The sequence below is a fragment of the Phalaenopsis equestris genome, unplaced genomic scaffold (assembly GCF_001263595.1).
Source record: "Phalaenopsis equestris unplaced genomic scaffold, ASM126359v1 Scaffold000428, whole genome shotgun sequence".
NCBI classification, from domain to species: domain Eukaryota; kingdom Viridiplantae; phylum Streptophyta; class Magnoliopsida; order Asparagales; family Orchidaceae; genus Phalaenopsis; species Phalaenopsis equestris.
In genome coordinates, this window is record NW_018164869.1 from 2,509,373 (window position 1) to 2,528,360 (window position 18,988).

The 18,988-nt window shown below is 34.5% G+C and overlaps 1 protein-coding gene across 2 annotated transcripts; it reads left to right on the forward strand.

The window, feature by feature from the left end:
* Window positions 1–5,416: 5,416 nt before the first annotated feature.
* Window positions 5,417–18,067, forward strand: LOC110027374 (far upstream element-binding protein 1-like). Of its 2 annotated transcripts, none has more exons than XM_020728770.1 (8): window positions 5,417–5,950; window positions 6,034–6,165; window positions 7,812–8,011; window positions 9,385–9,570; window positions 9,670–9,765; window positions 10,073–10,144; window positions 10,259–10,375; window positions 16,667–18,067. In XM_020728770.1, the coding sequence occupies exons 1-8, from the start codon at window positions 5,620–5,622 to the stop codon at window positions 17,846–17,848; spliced, it is 2,316 nt and encodes a 771-aa protein (XP_020584429.1). In that variant the 5' UTR covers window positions 5,417–5,619; the 3' UTR covers window positions 17,849–18,067. The 2 variants fall into 2 exon arrangements, with proteins under 2 accessions (XP_020584429.1, XP_020584430.1); XM_020728771.1 differs by having other exon boundaries at window positions 16,670–18,067.
* Window positions 18,068–18,988: the final 921 nt, after the last annotated feature.

Consider the following 18,988-nt stretch of genomic DNA (forward strand, 5'->3'; position numbering starts at 1 on the left):
TAATAAATAAAAATTACAGGATGAAACATTTAAATGATTTCTCCTAAATTGAAGCCAAATAATAGGATAGCTTAGGAAGTCACCGAAGTTCTCCTTCGGATCTGTGGCATCCTCTAGTATTTCCTCCTTTGGACTCTAAAATAAAATGTTCCAAATTTGAACCAATCCCCCTTCACACTTCTTAGTCCAATATCTTTGAGATGTCCTTACCATTTGAATTCCTTGAAGATAATTTTTCCTTGATTTCTATCGAGAGTATTCTTAGGTAACTTCAATTATCTAAGATGTAATTAACTATAAGGGCTTGCCCTTATAGGAAGCTTTTCCCGAACCCAGCATAATATAATTAAATAGGGGAATTTGTCAGCCAATATATTGGTTTCACAGACCAAACGGATGTCATAACTTTCTCTAGTTTATTTGATCGAACCTCACCCTCAATTCTTGTGTTCATCCTTCGGGATAGATATAGGATTTGAGGTAAAGCGCTCTTTCATTTAAACTATGAAAATTATGGGGTCAGTTTGACTTCATCTTTTTCAAAATTAAAATTTTTTAAAATGTCCTTCCGAAGCGGGCAACGGGATTTCAATTCCGATGACCGACAGCTTCTTACGGGCAAACCCCACACCAAAAATAGTGCCGACATGTGTTTTACAAAAGGGGAAACATCGAAACAATCACCCCAAATAATGTCAAAAAAAGAAAGATAGGGCTAACTCAAGGAGAACGAGGAAGATAGAGAGAGGGGCGTCAATAAGGGATCAATGACTATAGCAGGAGGTGATAGATTGGCAAATAAAATGCCTTGGACTTCAGTGTTGGTCATCTTTAATATTTTAGAGAAGCGATAAAGCAACAAATAAAAAAAATAAAGAGATTTGTGGAAGTCCTAATTGAGAAGGTGGAAGCAAAAAAGATCATAGAAAAGTCAACGAGTCACAAGATCCTCATAATAAGAAGGCAGCGGTGAATTGAGGAATAAAAGGAAAGAAAAAAATTTGGATCTTACATACTTCCCAACTTAACAAAATTTTGCCCTAAAATTCATACCTTTATTTTGGAATAGCTATGGGTATTTTGTGGTCATCTCTTCTTCAATCTTCTTAGTCGCTTCTCATTCTAACTAGTTCTTCCAAAACACTCTGACGAAAGAAATAAATTGATGGCAGAGATTTCAAACTTTACTATCCAAGATGAGATCTAATATATTTTCATAACTCATGTCTTCTCGAATTAACAATGACTAGTACTGAATGATATGAGAGTCATTATTCATGTAGCGCCAAAATAGAAGTACATGAAAATATTGTGAGCACCTGTACGTTTAGGAGAAACAACCATACAATATGAAATTCAGATCTTACAACCTCCATATTATTTTAGTAAATGAGTCCCGACCTAATAACCCCATTAAGTCTCCAAGAAAATCCCCAAAGTATGTTCAAATGTGCTTCAAAATTGAAGTGTCGCATATAACTCTGAGGGATTACTTTCTCTGAGATTTTAGCTTTCATTCATAATTCCAAGCATTATGACACTATTTTTTAGTGTTGAGGAGTAGTTTTGTGGTGCTTAATTCTCTATCTTGAAGTTTTTTACCATTATGCATTTAACATTACAACATTATAATCCAACGATGAAAACCTAAGCTTTGGGGTTTTAAAGTATTTTTTGCACAACACATTATGGTTTCATAAATTTAGCTCTGAGGAGCCACATGTAATGCTATGAAGTAAATTGTCTAGTGCTCCAACGCCATGCTCTCTATTTTTCTAGTATTTTTTGCTTTATATGGAGTCATGACACTGTTGAATATAACATATAGGCGCCACCTTAACTATCCTTTAGTTGTTATGTTTTTTTTCTTTTCCATTGAAAAGTCTTACAAAAAATGAAGTGATTGGTTATAATAACCTAAAAAAGGATTTGATTTTTAGAAAATTTATTATTAATTAAATCACACATCACAATAAATATCCCCAAATTAAAATTATTACTTATCTTCAAGTTCTTACATATAATACCATCATATATTTGTCTTAATTTTTAGCAACCAACTTACAATTTAAATTAATTTTAAAAAAAAATTAGATAAAAGATTGTCTTGAACATAGAATTATTACTTATTAATGATTAGTTAACTAATAATAACATATATTCTTACTTCAACTTATATTCCTTTGACTCTAATATGTCATCTACAAATTTCTATTATTTGACATGAATCTTGAGGCGTAACACAAATCTCAAGACAATTTTGTGAGTGTTGGTTTCATTTTGAATTTTAAAAATAAAGGGATCAAACAGATCTTGAATATTTTATTATTCAAATAATCGAATACGACATAAAAAATGATACACTGTGAGTTAGCTCTCAAAATACATTTTAGAGGATTGAGCTTTAAGTTAAAATTCCTATAAATTGCAAATTTTTTTCTAGAGTCTTGCATATATCTCTCTCGGGTGACCTACTTTTTATTAGGAGATCATTGATATAGATTTCAATATTCTTTTTTCTATTTAATTTGAGAAATATACATCCATCAATTTTTTGTACGTTGATCTAGTATTTTTTTGACTTAAAGACATTACATTATAACAGTACATTACATTATAACAGTAGACCCCTCCATAATAATGAAGACAATTTTTAGTGCATCAGTCGGGTGCATTTTAACTTAATGATAGCCTAAGAATGAGTAAAAAAAACTCATGCTTGAAAACCCCACAAGAGAGTCAACCAACATGTCAATTCTCGGTATTAGATCACTGTCTTTCTAGCACGTTGAGTTGAGGCCAGTGAAGTTGATGCACATCATCAACTTTTTATTTGCTACTCACACCATCAAAATATTGGCCAGTCATTCAGGATATTGTATCTCATGAATGAAGGTGGCATCTAACAACTCGACATCTTGCCCGATAATTTGGGCTAAGGTGTTCACCACAACCCTCATCTTTTGATTGATGTGTTTTATTCCTCACTTTCCTCACTTAAGTTCAATCCATGGCAAGCGATGTCATTGTCTGCCCAAGGCATCTCACGAGCGATCCATACAAACATATCATGGTGCTTCTTTAAGATCAAAACCAATTGGTCCCCATGTTTACAAATAAGGGTCTGTTTGAGGCAGCTGTAACTTATTAAAAATCAGTTGTGGAGCTGTTGAAGAATAATCTATTGTTCAAAAAGCTATGACGACTATTGCATTTTTTTTTTTTTGAAAAATTCAGACTGCAGCTAGAAAGCTGTCACCAGACCTAGCCAGTATCAGTGAAAAAAACATAGATTTCAGTGGTATCTTTTTGAAAAAGCAGTCTAAATGTAATTTACCTAAAACAGATAAAACTGTGGTGCAGTGCTGCATCACCGCCCCAAACGAACCCTAAATTCTTTTTTTTGTCTTTAGTGAATTTCAATCCACTATCTTTATTGGTATCAAGTTGGAGAAAATGTTTTTGCCCATTCTTTGCATCCCATAGATAACTAGTTCTTGATTGAATTATGTCTCCATGAATAGTGATGAGTTTTCCTACACCAAAAAAACTTACTGCAGTGTGACAGGTAAAAGACATCGCTTTGAAGGTATTCAACAGTGGTCTTTCAACGAGGAGTTATATGCATTGGGTACATCTTTAATAACAATATCAGCTAATGTCGTGCACTACATGTCTCGTTCTCCCCACATTAAAGGCAGGGTTATTATCTCACACTTCTTTTTTCTCTCCCCGGAGAATTTGTAAAGTGGGTCTGAGGAAGGTGTGAGTTGATTGGTGGTCATGCTCATCTTCTCGAAGACTCATTTGAAGAGGATATTGATGAAGATACCTATGTCCATCAAGATGCTCATGATCTGGTAGTCCAAGATTACTACAGTGACCATGATAACATCATTGAAGGAATCTTGACATTGGGTAAATCAACATTTGTGAAAGTGATGGGAGGATGAGTTGATGTCATCAGTTTGGCCATAATAGCCAAATGAATTCTCTCATCTTTAAGCACTTTAAATTAGACATTGGTGAGGCTTCAAGTCCATCTCCACCAAAGATGGTTGATACGCTAATAATATGCGCACAGAGTGGGTTCGTTGTTAACATATTTGGTAGCTGCCTTCCTTTCCCTTCGGGTGTTATCCTCATAGACCACAAATTCCTTTAACATCCCCATGTTAAAACTCAGTTTTATGATCAATATTCATATTGTGGGCATAGTATATGTTGGGATCACTCATATGACTTACCGTCTTCATATGAAATAAAATGTTAAAGAAATCTTTATTTTGGTTGACCTCAATGTTCTCAACCATAGACATGCTTAATGGTGTAACTTAGGTTAGAGAGAACCAAGGTGGTTCTTGTTTTCTCAGGGGTATTTTCTCAACTAAACCTCTGTAAGAAGATTCTCACTTATGTCATCTAAATTGTTTTTAGTGAGGTGCTGTGCAATTTCCCCTGCTAAATTGACTTTTTGGATTCCTTTGATCCTGATGGGGCTATTCTTGAAACCTCTTCATGAATTTTTGAGGTCTAAAGGAGCCAACTGAGAATCTCATTCCTCAGCAAAAATGTGATTATTAGCAAGCTCAAAGATCTCGACCAAGGTCTTTGGCTTCTCCAAGCCAAGCACGTATTTCAATGTGCCTTCTTATAATCTTTGGGTCAAGGCTGTGTGGGAAACAACAAGTTCTAGGTCTAAAAAATCCACACTCACAATTCCTTTTAGGATGTTAAATTTTTTTAGGACATCGAGTCTTGTACGGTCCGTGAGTTCACATAACTTGGGAGAGACCTATGCAAGGAATGTAAAAGAAAAAGATGGATGTATGCTCAAGGCCCAAACAATACATTATACTTTCCCCGAAAGGACTCAGAGAGTCCCCTTTCTTAAGTCTCTCTCTCTTTTTTATACATATACAAGAAAAATATTAATACATAAGTCGTGTAGTATTAAATTTGTCTACGGTATATGTGTTAGAAGACTCATAGTTATAAATGAAAAAGTGATGCATGCTAATCTTTTGTGTCAACATTGATTTTTGCGTTATTATAGTTACTAGTATTATAGAGAATCAGAATATGAGTATGATTTGTTAGTTCATCTTATAAAATAGTAAAACCAGTTTGACGAGCTAGTTCGCCCAGGCAATTAAGTATATCAACTCGACAACTAGCATAAGAAAACTGTCACATCGATGAATGGGGTTGGTGGGCCACTCTAATAAGAGTCATGCCTTTCAAATAGTCGGGCTAACCCAGACTCATGAGGCTTTTTGTGTGCAAGTTCTATGATATATTGATATTAGGTACATGACCCTTAATTTCAGAGTACTTTTTCTTTTATAATAATTAAAAAATACCGGACATCCCAAAATGCCCCCTCTAAATGCTATCCTTCCTAAATAAAACCAGCGCTAAGGAACCTTGTTTTACCATTTCTTTAGGATTTTTCTGGATACCCAACCTCGGCAGAAACCCTAGCGTAAGGCCGATAACGTCGCCGTTTTTGCTTGTCTTCTTCAATCTCATCACTGCGCCTCTAAAACCCCATCAATTGTTTATAGATTTGGTTGTTTATCTCTTTACCCTTCTGTCGAACCTCGATAGCTCTTCTCAATGGCGGAGGAAGAAGTTAATACGGAAATAGTATGCGAGAAAAGTGAGGTTTTTCAACCGTTGAAGGAAACAGAGCCGGAAGCGCATGAAAAGCTTGAAGAAGTGACGGCGGTCGCTTCTGTTGAAGTTTCGGCGCCGGATTCCTCGGATCAGAAGAGGAAACTAGGGGATCTGGAGCCTTGCGAGAACGAGGAGGCCCCGGCCAAAAAGCAACACATCGACGTCTCGGATTCGATATCAGAAAATCCGGTCCCTGCAGAAGACGAAACCACGGTGGTGCTGGAGGCAGCGAAGCAGGAGATTGAAGGCGGAGAAAACGACGGCTCAGCTGGTTTGTGCTCTTTGATTGCTACTTTTCCATTAGGGTAGAAGATGTATGCCTTCACGAATAAGCTTTGAGATTTCATGTTTCAGGGCAAACGGAAACTGAAGAACCACTTCCTGTTGAAGATGCTGGGGCATCAGATGGAGCATTAATTAGTTCCGCTGTTGATGGGAGTATTGGTGATGAGCAGCCGGGACATGCTGGAGAGCTTGATGATGCAGGTACAACTTGTGTATCATAACTTTGCTAGATTAAATGCATAAAGATGGTTCTCTGTAAGTTTTCTTGTTTCCAATATCGCATTAGGGATTGAAGCTCTTGCTACCAAAAATAAAAATATATCTGTAACAATAAATGCCTTGATGATTTCTATGCGGAGTGTTTTATTCAACAATCCAATTTCATCGACCCTCTGATTAAAAATTCTGCCTTTTTCTTTCCTCCGATAAGTCACTCTACCTATAATTTTTCACCTTTCATGGTAAGGCCATCCATTTTTAAACTGTTCCATTTATGATGCTAAATTTCATTGTTAAGTTTGGATATTCAGCCTGGGAAATTTTATAAATGGTTTTTTTTTGGTGTAAGAATTTAATAATTCTGATAAAACAAATTTAATACGGTTGGAATATAACACTTTAATTGATTTTTTTATTAATTAAGGATAAAATTCAACTATTAAAAAAAACTGTTGGCATTTTTTATTTGGGCAGTTATTGTATATATTTAAGTTGTCCTTTTTTATTGCTTGAAACTTCTTACTCGAATCTTTTCTAAAAAGATTTGATTTATGCGGCTAGTATTTTATTAAAAAAATCAATAGTCTTCTTTTTGTAAATAATTAAAATAAAGGAGATCTTCATGTCAAAATGAGTCATTTTGTTGTTTTGAAGTTATGGGGGAATCTTTTCTATTGTGGTTAGATATATCTATATAAATAATTTACTCTCGGACTTTGAGTGAGTGAAGTTAGTAAACTTTGATTTGGTTGAGTTTAACTTACAAATGGAAGTTCCTAGATTCAGTGCCGCTTCAACCAGATATGAGAACATGTAGTGATGGAATTTGTATCGAGTTCTCAATAAGAAAGTATCCTTAAACTTCATATTGTGTTTCACTTGTTGTTTGTTCAGGATTGGGCAGATATATTCATTTCTGCCCCTTTTTAGTTTTCAGTCATCATTGAGTTGATTTTATTGTGCTTAGAAAGTTTATCATTAATCTATATTTCAACAAATATTAAAAAATCATCTCATCACAATGGGGAATCCACCAAATGCCTGCTATCTTTCAGAAAAGGAATGCTTCCCAATTTAATGGAATGCCTGACATTGGAACTGTTGTAGGTGATGAATATTCTTTGGAAGATCAAGAACTTTGTTTTCATTAAATACAAATAAAATTGAGCTGATTTGTTTTTTTTCTGGTTTTTCTTCCCTCTTTTTATAAGCCGAAACATATTTGCATAATTCTTTCTGCAAGTTTCAATTGACCTATATTAAGTCTCTTTCACAAACTTTTTTTTTCTTTTTTTTTTCCCTTTTCATGGGTGGAGGCTTTTAAAGAGCTTGATTATATCCGCAGATAAGAATACTACAAAAACAAAAGGAATGGAATACAAAAAGAACAAAATAACATTGTTCTATTGAAGCTGTTATATATAAATTTCCACATGAAATACTGTTCTATCTTATCATCAAATCTTTGATCTCTTAAATGTATATGTAGAAACATTCCCCCCTTTTTACTCCCTTAGTTTTTGTTATGTCCATTTTTTTCTTTTTTAATTTTATTTGCAGACTAAATGGTGAACTTCAAGACTATTTTGAGATTATTTTCTATGCTTAACTGCTACATTTTCTGACAGGCCTCGGACAGGTGAATTTAGAAGCTGACCCTGTAAGTAATGGGCAAATTTCATCCAATGAAAACTTCGAGCAAGCTTCCGTGGATGATATGCAAAGATCTTCACCCTCGGCTCCTCATCAAGGCGGTTTTCCACATCCTGGACAGCAAGATTCCTTTGATCCTTCAATGTCTCGAAAAATTGAAGTTCCTAACAATAAGGTGATTGTATCCATTTTACCTTTTGTTGTTTCTTTGAGTTATATAAACCAATCTTTCTAGGATTGTTTTGTTCCATGTTTACTGACAGATAACGTATCTCTGATGGCATTGTCAATATTTTTTTTTTGTAATTGAACATGCTACCTTGTTTTCAATAATTGGCTTACTTTTTGTAAGCTATCAATCATTTGTTTACTCCCTTCAAACTAGGAAGTCTAATTTGCGTTAGTGATGGGAGTAGTTTTTTAGTGCTAACCAAATGTAAAGTAATCTCTCTTCTCGATATGTAGAAAGTGTCCTGTATTAGTGTGGTGATTTGGATTGTTACAACCGCTAGTAGCTGATTCAAAATTGATTAAATGAGGACCTATTTCATCACGTATTGCCAAATTTGCTGCATGAACTTCATTTTTGAAAGCCAAGTGGACCTATTCAAATTAGAGTCGTTTTATCAGCTATGATAGTTGAACTGTTACATTCAGGTTCATTTAATAAAATGCAAATTATTTCGGTTTATTTTATCGGCTATGTTTTATTGTATAAGAACAAGGATTCATCTAGCCGACCCCATTTAGTGGGATAAAAGGGTTGTTGTTGTTGTATTGTTGCCAACTCATTGAGATTAGCAAGCATGTCAGTGGAATCACTATGATGATTCATTTCTTGAATTAGCGAGTGCCCTATCGTTTGTTTTCCTCTCTATTTCTTGAATTAGCAGGCATGTCAGTTTAAATGTTTCTCTCTATTTCGCTGTGCTTTCACTTAATCATATGCAACCCATTCTCTTTTCCTAGTAATACAGTGCTAAACTCGGTATACAGTGGGAAACTTCCAAAACTACTTACTTCTTGGTGCAAACAGTGTTGATGTTTTAGCTTCATTTACTTTACGAATGAAGCCATGCATGTTTTAATAAACCAATTATATGATCCATTCGGAACTTAATGTTTCCAAATTTAATTTTCTATTTGAATGGAATTTAGTTTAAAATTATCCCTTCAATGATTGTTCCTTGTATTAAGCTTCATGCTTGCACATACATTTTTAGAACAGTGAACTTGATTGCAAAATTATTTTTACGAGCCTTGTATTGATGCTAAGAACTTTTAATTCATTCTTTGTTTTCAATGAAGGAGAAAGGTTGATTTATGTCTGCTATAAATAACTCTTTTGTAACAACCATGTACTTCACTGAACCATAGGTGTATGAATTTTTTAAAAGGCAATTTGAATTTTTCAGCACTGTTATTCTTCATAGGTTCATATAAATTAATTGTGAAGCTTGAGATTGCCTATTAGCTTTTATGCCGAACTTGTTTCTCAAATGTTTTGGGATATTGTATTACTTTATTTAACTTTGTTTTTGTGTTTAGGTTGGTGTCCTCATTGGCAAAGCTGGGGAGACTATTAGGCATCTGCAAATAAATTCTGGGGCAAGGATTCAAATAACAAGGGATGGTGATAATGATCCACATTCTTCTTCAAGGCTTGTTGAGCTGACTGGTACTCTGGAAAACATTAATAAGGCGGAACAATTGATCAAAGATGTTATTGACGAGGTTCATAATATGGTTACCAATAGCCTTATAAATACAAATATGATATGTTGGTTTGTTCTTTTAGTTTATTGCTTATGAACTGTATGCATCTCTTGTTAGGCAAATGCTGGCGGTTCCCCTGCACTAGTGGCTCGGGGGTTTATTACTTCACAATCTGGTGGAGAACAAATAGAAATACAAATTCCAAGCGATAAGGTGAGAGCTATGGCAATGTTTGTTTTGTATGTCTATTTTGTCCTTTTCTGTTGATATGCACACGGTATTGGAAACCATTGGTCTTTTATTACATTTGAGGGGAGAACTTATTTCCCCTTAATTATCCATTATTGCGTTTTATTTCTTTCCTTTTATCATGATGATTTGAATTTTCCTCTAATCTTAAGAGGATTAGTCTGAGCTGTATATATATATTAGTTATTTTGCTTATTGAGAAATTAGAGAGTTTTATTCTCCAAAAAATCTAAATTTTCTATAGGCTAATTTCTCTTGCTTTGTTGTACAGGTTGGTATGATTATTGGTAAAGGTGGCGAGACAATCAAGAGCCTGCAAACAAAAACTGGTGCTCGGATTCAGGTATTCAATATTAAATTGAAACTGATATCTGCTGATTTGTCATACAAGTTGATGCTAGTCACACCAGCTGGTGATGCTGAAGCCATTCAAATTATTGCTACCGTTACCTTGCAGTTGTTACCACAAAATCTTCCTAATGGCGACACATCAAAGGAGAGAACAGTGCGAGTAACTGGGAACGTAAAGCAAGTTGAATCTGCAAGAGAATTAATCAAGGATGTTATGAACCAGGTCTGTTGTCTTGTTGATTTTGTGTTTTAATGCTGATATTACTCGTTTAAGTAGTCATAGTGTATTTTCTTGGGAACATCAAGTTACTTTGCTAACAATGCAGTCTTAGTAAAGCCATTTGCCTTCACCCAATTTATTATGAATATTTATGCTCATGTATGGTCATCATGGAGATTTTGATGTTTTGAACTACCTCTTGTAGAACTACAATCTTAGATTAATTCTTGGAAATATCTGAAGTGGAACAAGCTTTTATTTCTTCCTTTCATCAGCTAAATAAATTATACTGTTCTTAGTGCTACTAGTTTTTTCATTTGAGAAAATAAATTTATCTCTTGTAAACTTCAGCTTAATACATCTTTTATGCTATGTTTGTGGAACAAAAATATTAGTGACTGTAAGAGTTGTATGTGTGCTAGATGACGAGAAGGATGCAGGAATAACATTTTTCAGAGTGGCATTTTTATTTTAATTTACTATAGAACACTGAATTTAATCATATTTAATGCACTAACACCATATAACTTTAGATGTTAAAGGAAAATCATCTTTTGAGTATTTTATGCATTATTTACTATCGAAGATGTGAGTTCCTTGAGCATGCTTTTGTTGCACTTTTTCTTAGGCAACTTGGTCTTCGTATGTGCATACCTTTTTAGCTCAGAACATTCGCTAAAATTCATTCATTTTTTTGTTTTCTTTGATGCACCATGTATCATCATTCTGTTTCATTGTTAACTTTACTTTAAAGCTTAGGGAACTAATGTTATCGATCTGCTTTCAACAGAGGGGAATCAAGTCATTATTGTTTTTACCTATATTCTATAATTTTTAAAATTTTCATGCATGTTGTTTTTCCAATTGTTAGATTTGTCTTGTATTAAGCATGATTTTTTGGATTTTGTATGCTACTATCATATTGTTATTGAGTTATATATTACATATGTTAATTTTTGTACAATTAATTTAAATATTATTCATTTTCATTTTTGTAAACATTTAATTTTATAAGATGGTGGTGAAATCTGCAATGCTTTATGACGTAGAATGTTGGCATGTAAAAGAGAAACATAAAATTAAGTGATGTTGAGATGATAATGCTCAGGGGGATGAGGGGCTTTACACTTACAGACAAAATGCAAAATGAATATATCTGCGAAAGGGTTGGAGTTGCTCTGGTGATAAACAAGAAGAGAGAAATGTAAATGGTTTGATCGCATTCAACATCGACCATTTGATGACCCAATTAGGTGAGCAGTGTTTTAGATTTGACTTATGTTAAGAAAGGTAGTGGTAGACCTAAAAAGGCTCGGACATGTATAAAAAATGTGCTTGATTTATTAGAATTTACTGAAAATATGACACTCAATAGGACAAAATGGAGAAAAAGGATTCATTTAGCCGACCCCACTTAATGGGTTAAAATGCTTATTGTTGTTATTGCTCTATTTAGCGAAGTACCTTTTCTATATTTTATATTTTATGAATTAATCCTGTTTTTGTATTTTCAATGCTACAGCTAATACTTCTAGTTTTGAATGTGTTTTAAATGATGATATCCCTATCTATGAAAATTATTCTTGCTATGATTTTGTTATATTTATTCTTAAAATTGCTATCTTATTTCATAAAGGTGCCAAAACCCACTACTTTGCATTTGCAGTGATATTATTCCCAAGACCCTTAATTTGACTATCAAACCTAATAAAGTTGATGATAGATTTAAGAACATCTGGTAGATTCCCTGGGAGCTTTTCCATGGCAAGTTTTAACTTTTAAATATGTTGATATATATATATATATGTGTGTGTGTGTGTGTGTGTGTGTGTTCAGATTAAACTAGCACTTATTGATATGCTTTTCAAGCATCTTCATTTTCATGTATTTTATCGTAATCTGAATTTTCAAAGAGATATGAAATCTAGTAGCAACATGTTAGTCACCAATGTAAACTGGAAAATAGTTTTGTGACTTCTCATTTTGGTTAGATTGACTAAATTAGGTTTTGTTTGGTTTAAAGTAATACAGGCTTCATTGTTGCCTTGGTTGCAATGTCACTCAGATAGCAATTTTATTTGACAAATGCAAACTTGTATGGTTCAATGTTATCTTTCTTGAAAACTGCGAACTATCTAGAATGATCGACGTGATTCTAGTTTTTTTTTTTTGTCTCTTGTAAGCATCAATATTGAATATAATCTTGATAGGTACAAATTAAGTGCTATCTATATTTTAACATTTTTTAAGGATAGAGATTTATCCCATATATATTTTTCAAAGGACAACCACAAAATTTTTTAGAAGAATTATTGAAGTGGAACAAATCTTTGATAGAAGATTCAAAATATTTTTTTAAAGTAATGAGCAACAATGTGAGTCTTTGGGATTGAATCTCTGACTTTATGGTTAGAAGCTGGGGTCCGAACTAGTAGGCCAACTTCATGTTATTTATATTTGCTTCAACCTGAATTAATAAAATATGTAGGTTGCCTTTTATCTTGGGCAAATTGCCTAGTCAAACACCCTAGTACCCGTTTATATTGGCCTTGTTCACCTAAACTGTCCTTAAAAATTATTCTAGTAGTATAGTCAAGTGCAATGTTATATTTTGGAATCTTCTATTTCTATGTATGCTAAAAGGCATTTTACATTTAAAGATTTGTACATGGCTTCACCATACTTTGCTTTAAATTGTAATTTTTGGCTGCTACAGGTGATATATAGTTCATCATGCAAAATAAGTAAAGATTCAGCTAATTAGCATTTGAAAGCTTAATGCAAATTTTAATCAATTCATTTATTTCTCGTACTTATTTTATTGACAGGCATATATCTTGGACTGTTTATTGTGTAAATTGAATAGGTTGTTTTTTTTAATTTCTTTTTGGAAGTGATTCTTTCGACTGTTACAGAACCGAATTGTTTGAGCATGATTTCATTCCTTTACTATGTTTTTCTTTGATGTACTCTTGAATTAAATATGGATTTGTATATATATGTTTTTTTTTTTTAAATTAGTTGCACCATTTCATGCTTTACTTAAATAGGGATGCTCCAAAGCTTGTCAAGATAAACTTATTTCTAACCGTTTCAATGATTTTATTTTTATTAGCAACATGATGATAGCTCAGTCTGAATTATACCGGAGCTAATATTCACAAGTATTTGTGCTGTTTTATTTTGTTCATGGTTTGCTGAGGAAACATGTTAGCTCAATTTACCTATTATATTTTTGTTTTGAAACGTGATACCTAGATTGGGGTACCTGATATGTATGAAATAGACACAGGTTTCCTCATTTAAGTTCTTGTTTGACTGGCATAGTTTCACTATGTTAATGACATACTACGGTACAAAGCCCGATATTGTGTGTTGTTAGAAAACTACTCACTTTATGACATGACAATAATATCTGCTGAGCATATATAAGTCTTCCATTTTCTGCACAATGCACTTGTCATATTTAGTTTCTTATGTATGTACTTAGCATAGGTATGTGACAAGGATGATATAAATGCTCTCAGAATGCTGCTGCAGGTTTTCTCTTTTTTTTTTGTTAATTGTTTGATTGGCATAGTTGCATTTCATTATGTTGATGGCATGCTGCTGTACAAAATCTGATAATAATGTGAACATATGCAAAGCCTGATATTACCTGCTGTTAGAAGTGGACCCTATTTATCATATGGAAGAAATAACTGAAGCCGGCACTTTTAAATTACTGTAAATTCAATGCAGCTATTATATGTTGGTTTTGGAACTTGCTGTATCTAGCTTTGTAATTGATGTGAATGAAGTATGTGCTCTCAGAAAGTTGCTGCGAGTTTCTTTATTTAAGTTCTTGTTTGAATAACCTAATTGCATGTCTCGAGGGTTATTATATAGTTCAGTAGATATTTTATTTCTATGAATTGATACAACTTAAAATGATATTTTGAGGATTTTTGCTGTACTAAGCCTTTATGTTAATGCCATCCTTTTCCATCCTTTTTTTTTTTGTGGAGCTGGTTACATCAATTGAAATTCGTTCAATATAATCATGCTATGTTTTTTTTTTTTCTTGATTTTGAATTAGAGTTTTCTCAAAGCAATTGGATGAAATCCCATTATATCCTTTGTTATTATTGACAATGATTCAGATTTTGGTGAAGCTGTTATGCTAGTATTTTTCTTTTAGCTATTTGTTATTGATTGACTTGTATATTGTCTTTGAAGTCTTTGTTTAGCCTCTTTTTAATTGGTGGGCCAACTTGCTAGGATTGAATTTTAAATATAAAAATCTTTTACTATTAATTTATAGCATTGCTTCCTTGCAATAATTCATGAGTTGTATTCACCTTCAATACAAACCTACATGCTTCTAGAATCTAGGGTTATACTTACCTTGACTAAATCTAAAGGCATTTGCCCCATCCTTGCATAATCCAAATGAAGCTTGTTGGTGGTTACTTTGATTTAATTATGCTGAAGACTCCAAATTGGGGTTGGTTGGCTTTCACAATGCAGATTTGGCCATACCTTTCTCATGAGATCAACGTTGGTATCTTGGTGTAGCAAAAAAACTTCACTCTTCACCTGGTCCACTGAAGAAGGGTATCAACTTTTAACCCTCGTCATTGCAGATCTATTATATAGTTGGTAAGCTTGCTTTTAGACTTTGCATGATCATGCAAGAGTATTTTGCTGGCCCTATTGTTATCTAGTATCAAGGCAATTGCATGCCCGTGTCATGTGGCTGATGATGATGACATTTCTTGATGTATAAAATATCCTGTATATGGTGTTGTACTATTTGAAATGATATGTACATCTCTATTAAGGCCAAAAGTAAAAGGTTCTACCTTTTAGATCATGCATTTATCTTGGTTCATTATAATTTTCAACAAGTGGCTATCATAGATTTGCGTACATTTTAAGGAACTCTACCATGGTTGTTTTTGGCTGCATATGATTACATACCAACTTGTGTATTAATTTATATAAAAAAATAAGTATACTTCAAGCTAAGCTTTTTATTTAAAATTTCTACATCCTAAACCATGCTTTTGAAAATTCAAGATATCGTGTCAATGATGAAATGACATGAATTTGGTTATTTGAGATTTTTTTTTTTTTTGAAATTGAAATAAGCACATCTTGGTGTTTCTTTTTTTAGTTGATTATGGACATTTCCAAACAAGATATTAATCAATTAGGTTTTCTAGTTAAATCCTTGTATTCGTGCTTTTCCTTCTCTTCTTTTTCATTTTCAGATGTGCAATGATGTATTTCTAGTTTTGATACCCATGTTGATTCATGTATATGATCACCATTTTTCTTTTGGGTTATGCTTCTCATTGCTGATTTCTTCTTAACAAGAGGAGGATAACTGAGGTTGACAAAAAAAGGTTGTTATACATACTTCCATTTTGATCATGTTCATAGGTTTCTTTTGGCAAATGTATTCAGAGTGCAAACTCGTCCTAAAGTGATCCTGCGGCATGGTGTACATCCCACAACTTATGAGAACCTGCCTGTGTGCGTGCGTGCGAGTGATATATATATATATAATGTATGTTCATATTTTATTCGCGATTATCTTTTGTATCATGTCATGATGAAAGTATTCAATTTTGAATGCTTTTCCTGTTGATGGGTGCTAGGTATACCTTCTTGTTGTCTGAAAACAGCACGAACTTACCGTTCATCATCTGCCATATTCAATGCTCAAAAGCTGAAAATTTCATCACCTTGTTGGAGCTTATTTCATGCTTTCCAGTATTTTTGTCTATCAATTGTTTTTAATGATCAGCTAAAGTTTTTTTTTCAAACCATTTTGAGGCTGTAATGTTAAACTTGATGCTGCTATTGTTGTTGATAATCTGACTGTCGTGTATATATGGCTTATTTAATACATTGTTTTGGTTCCGTTATGCAGGCTGTAATTGTTGGACCTATCCTGAGTATTAGTTTCTGCTCCTTTGTTATATGCATCGTATGGTTGGTTCAATACACTTTTTTTGCTCAGTTATGCTGGTTGTAATTTTTAGACTTATCCTGATTATCACATGACTTGCTGCTGATATGTTGGCATGCCTAAGCCTACTTACAAAATTATGTACTTTATGATATTGATGTTTGATTATTTGTAATCTTTGTTGCCATATTTCATTTACTTACATTTATAGGAATGAGTTGTTTTTCGTAATTAAACTGCATTTTTTATTCGTTTTTGGTCACTAGCTTATCTGGAAACTCTGAGAACTTGTTTTATTTAATACTCATTTGACTTTTGTTGTTATATTCTGTCAGAAGGTTCCCATGCGATCATCGCAACGCTCCAATACATACAACAACCAGCACTCATTTCGGCCTCCTCGTGGACCTGCACCAGTAACTCAATGGGGCCCTCGTGGGGCAAATCTAACTCATCAGACAACTGGCTATAATCATCAGCAGAGAGGTATGCATACACCTCAGACAGCACAACATGGTAGTTATTCCCAGCATCAGGCCCCTCCAAGAGGCGGCTGGGAGCAGCAGAGGCCTGCAGCTGCCCCTTTGCAGACTGCTCCTCCATCATCTGGAGGCTATGGTTACTATAACCACCAAGGTGGTGGTCCTGTCCCTAACACCCAACCATCAAACCCATTGTCTGGACCCCTTTCTACCTCAACGCCTGCTCCTATCAACTATAACTATGGTCAGTCACAGGCACCTGATGGCTATGGACATCAAACACCTTATTCACAGCCTCCACCTGCTCAGCCGAACTATGGACATGGCTATAGTGAGCCCAACCTCTATTCTCAACAGCCGCCTGTGGGCTCTCAGCCTGGAATGTATGGACAGCCATCCGCTACACCTTCATCATACGGCCCACCTCGAGGTCCTCAGCCAGGAGACTTGATGTATCAAGGTCCTCCAAGTCAATATCCATCAAATTTGCCAATGTCACAGCCATATCCATATGGTTCCAATGCCCCCGCACAACAGGCTCCCCCGTATGGCCAGTCCTACTCTGGTCATGCAGACGGAGGATACTCCCAGCAACCCTCCACAGTTTATCCTCAACATGGTGTTCAAAATGCTCCTGGATATAGCCAAGCTGGTCAAGCAGCTCCTGCACCATATGCTCAGCAAGTAGTTCCTCAGTCTGGTGGTTACAGTCAGTACCCTTCATCTCAGCCAACCTATGGTGACCAGACATCTCAGGCCAATGTGAACTATGGATATCAAGGAGGGGCTCCAGATGCAGGATATGCAGCAAATGTACCTAGCGCTGGTTATGCAGTTCCACAACCTGCCAGCAACCAGCCAGTTTATTCCCAGCCTCAAATGAATCCATCTGGCTATTACGATCAGTCAATGCCTCCGCAATCGGGCCTTGGTGGTGCTCCTACTGCTCCAGCTGGTTATGGAACCAATGTTTCTCCACAGCCCGCATATGGTGGTCAGTATGATGCAACTCAGATGTATGGTGCGCACCAATAATGCTTTTTAACTAATGTTTGTAGACTTGGACCTGAATCATCTATTTGTAGCCACTTTATATCAGTATCTAATATTTTCTTAAGTTTAGTGTTATGCTGGTTTTGCAGTATCATGTGTACCAGCTGGAGTTGTAGTTGTCAACTGTTTGCGATTCTGTTTATTTGGACAAGTTGTTGTTTAAGATAGGGATTATTTACTAGTAGATCGCTTGAGTTTTAAGCTCTCGTCTTCTTTCTGGATGGTCAAGGATAATGCATGTAGTTACTGCATTTTATGATCTTTCACAAATCCATATTGCAGGCTCGTTAGTTGAATTTTGAGGCCATGACTCAGCTTGTATGCTAGTGTTAAAAATATTGGTTTGGAGTTATCGAACCAGTGAGAAGATGGATAGAGAGATGGTCCGTCAATGTGCAGCCATCCATGGCCATCAAATATCAAAATTTATGGTAAAACACCAACCCAGATTTTTCATTTTTATAAAATTCTCAATTGTGGCATGTGTAAATATTTCATTTTGGTAGTTAAAAAAAAATGATTAATGTATAAATATCAATGTTTTATGGGGTCTATGAATTATTCCTTTTTTAATCTTGGTACAAGGGATATTAAGATGGTTTTTTAAGCAGAAGCTTGTTTTTGGTTATATGAACTTCATATGCATGTTTTATATTTAGGTGCTTCGTGTTGCGTACCTTGGCCTGTTGGTTGGCTTCTTCGGTGTAATACCCGTTAGGACAGGGGTTCAAATCCACTCTGACGTACTTGGCCTTAAAGAGGTGGTACTCGAATTATTAGACACATTAGAAGTGGCTTGAGGGTCAAATAATAGCCTCTGGCCATTCATTTAAAAGGAAAAAAAAAAAAAAGGTGCTTCTTGATGTCTACTATTTTCAATCTATCCTATATCACGTTTGTTGAATAAAATACATTCATTGGTACATCATTCTATCGCGTATTCATTAAGAATTGATTTGGAGAAATTTTTAATCCTAAGAAAAACAGTTGATATCAAATTATTAATTAGATTGTCATATGGCACAAGGTGACAAAGCGAAAATAAAAAATAAAAAATAAAATGATCACTCATAACTTATTAAAGAAACAGGAAGTTTTTCAGGATTTATCATTTTTGTATCA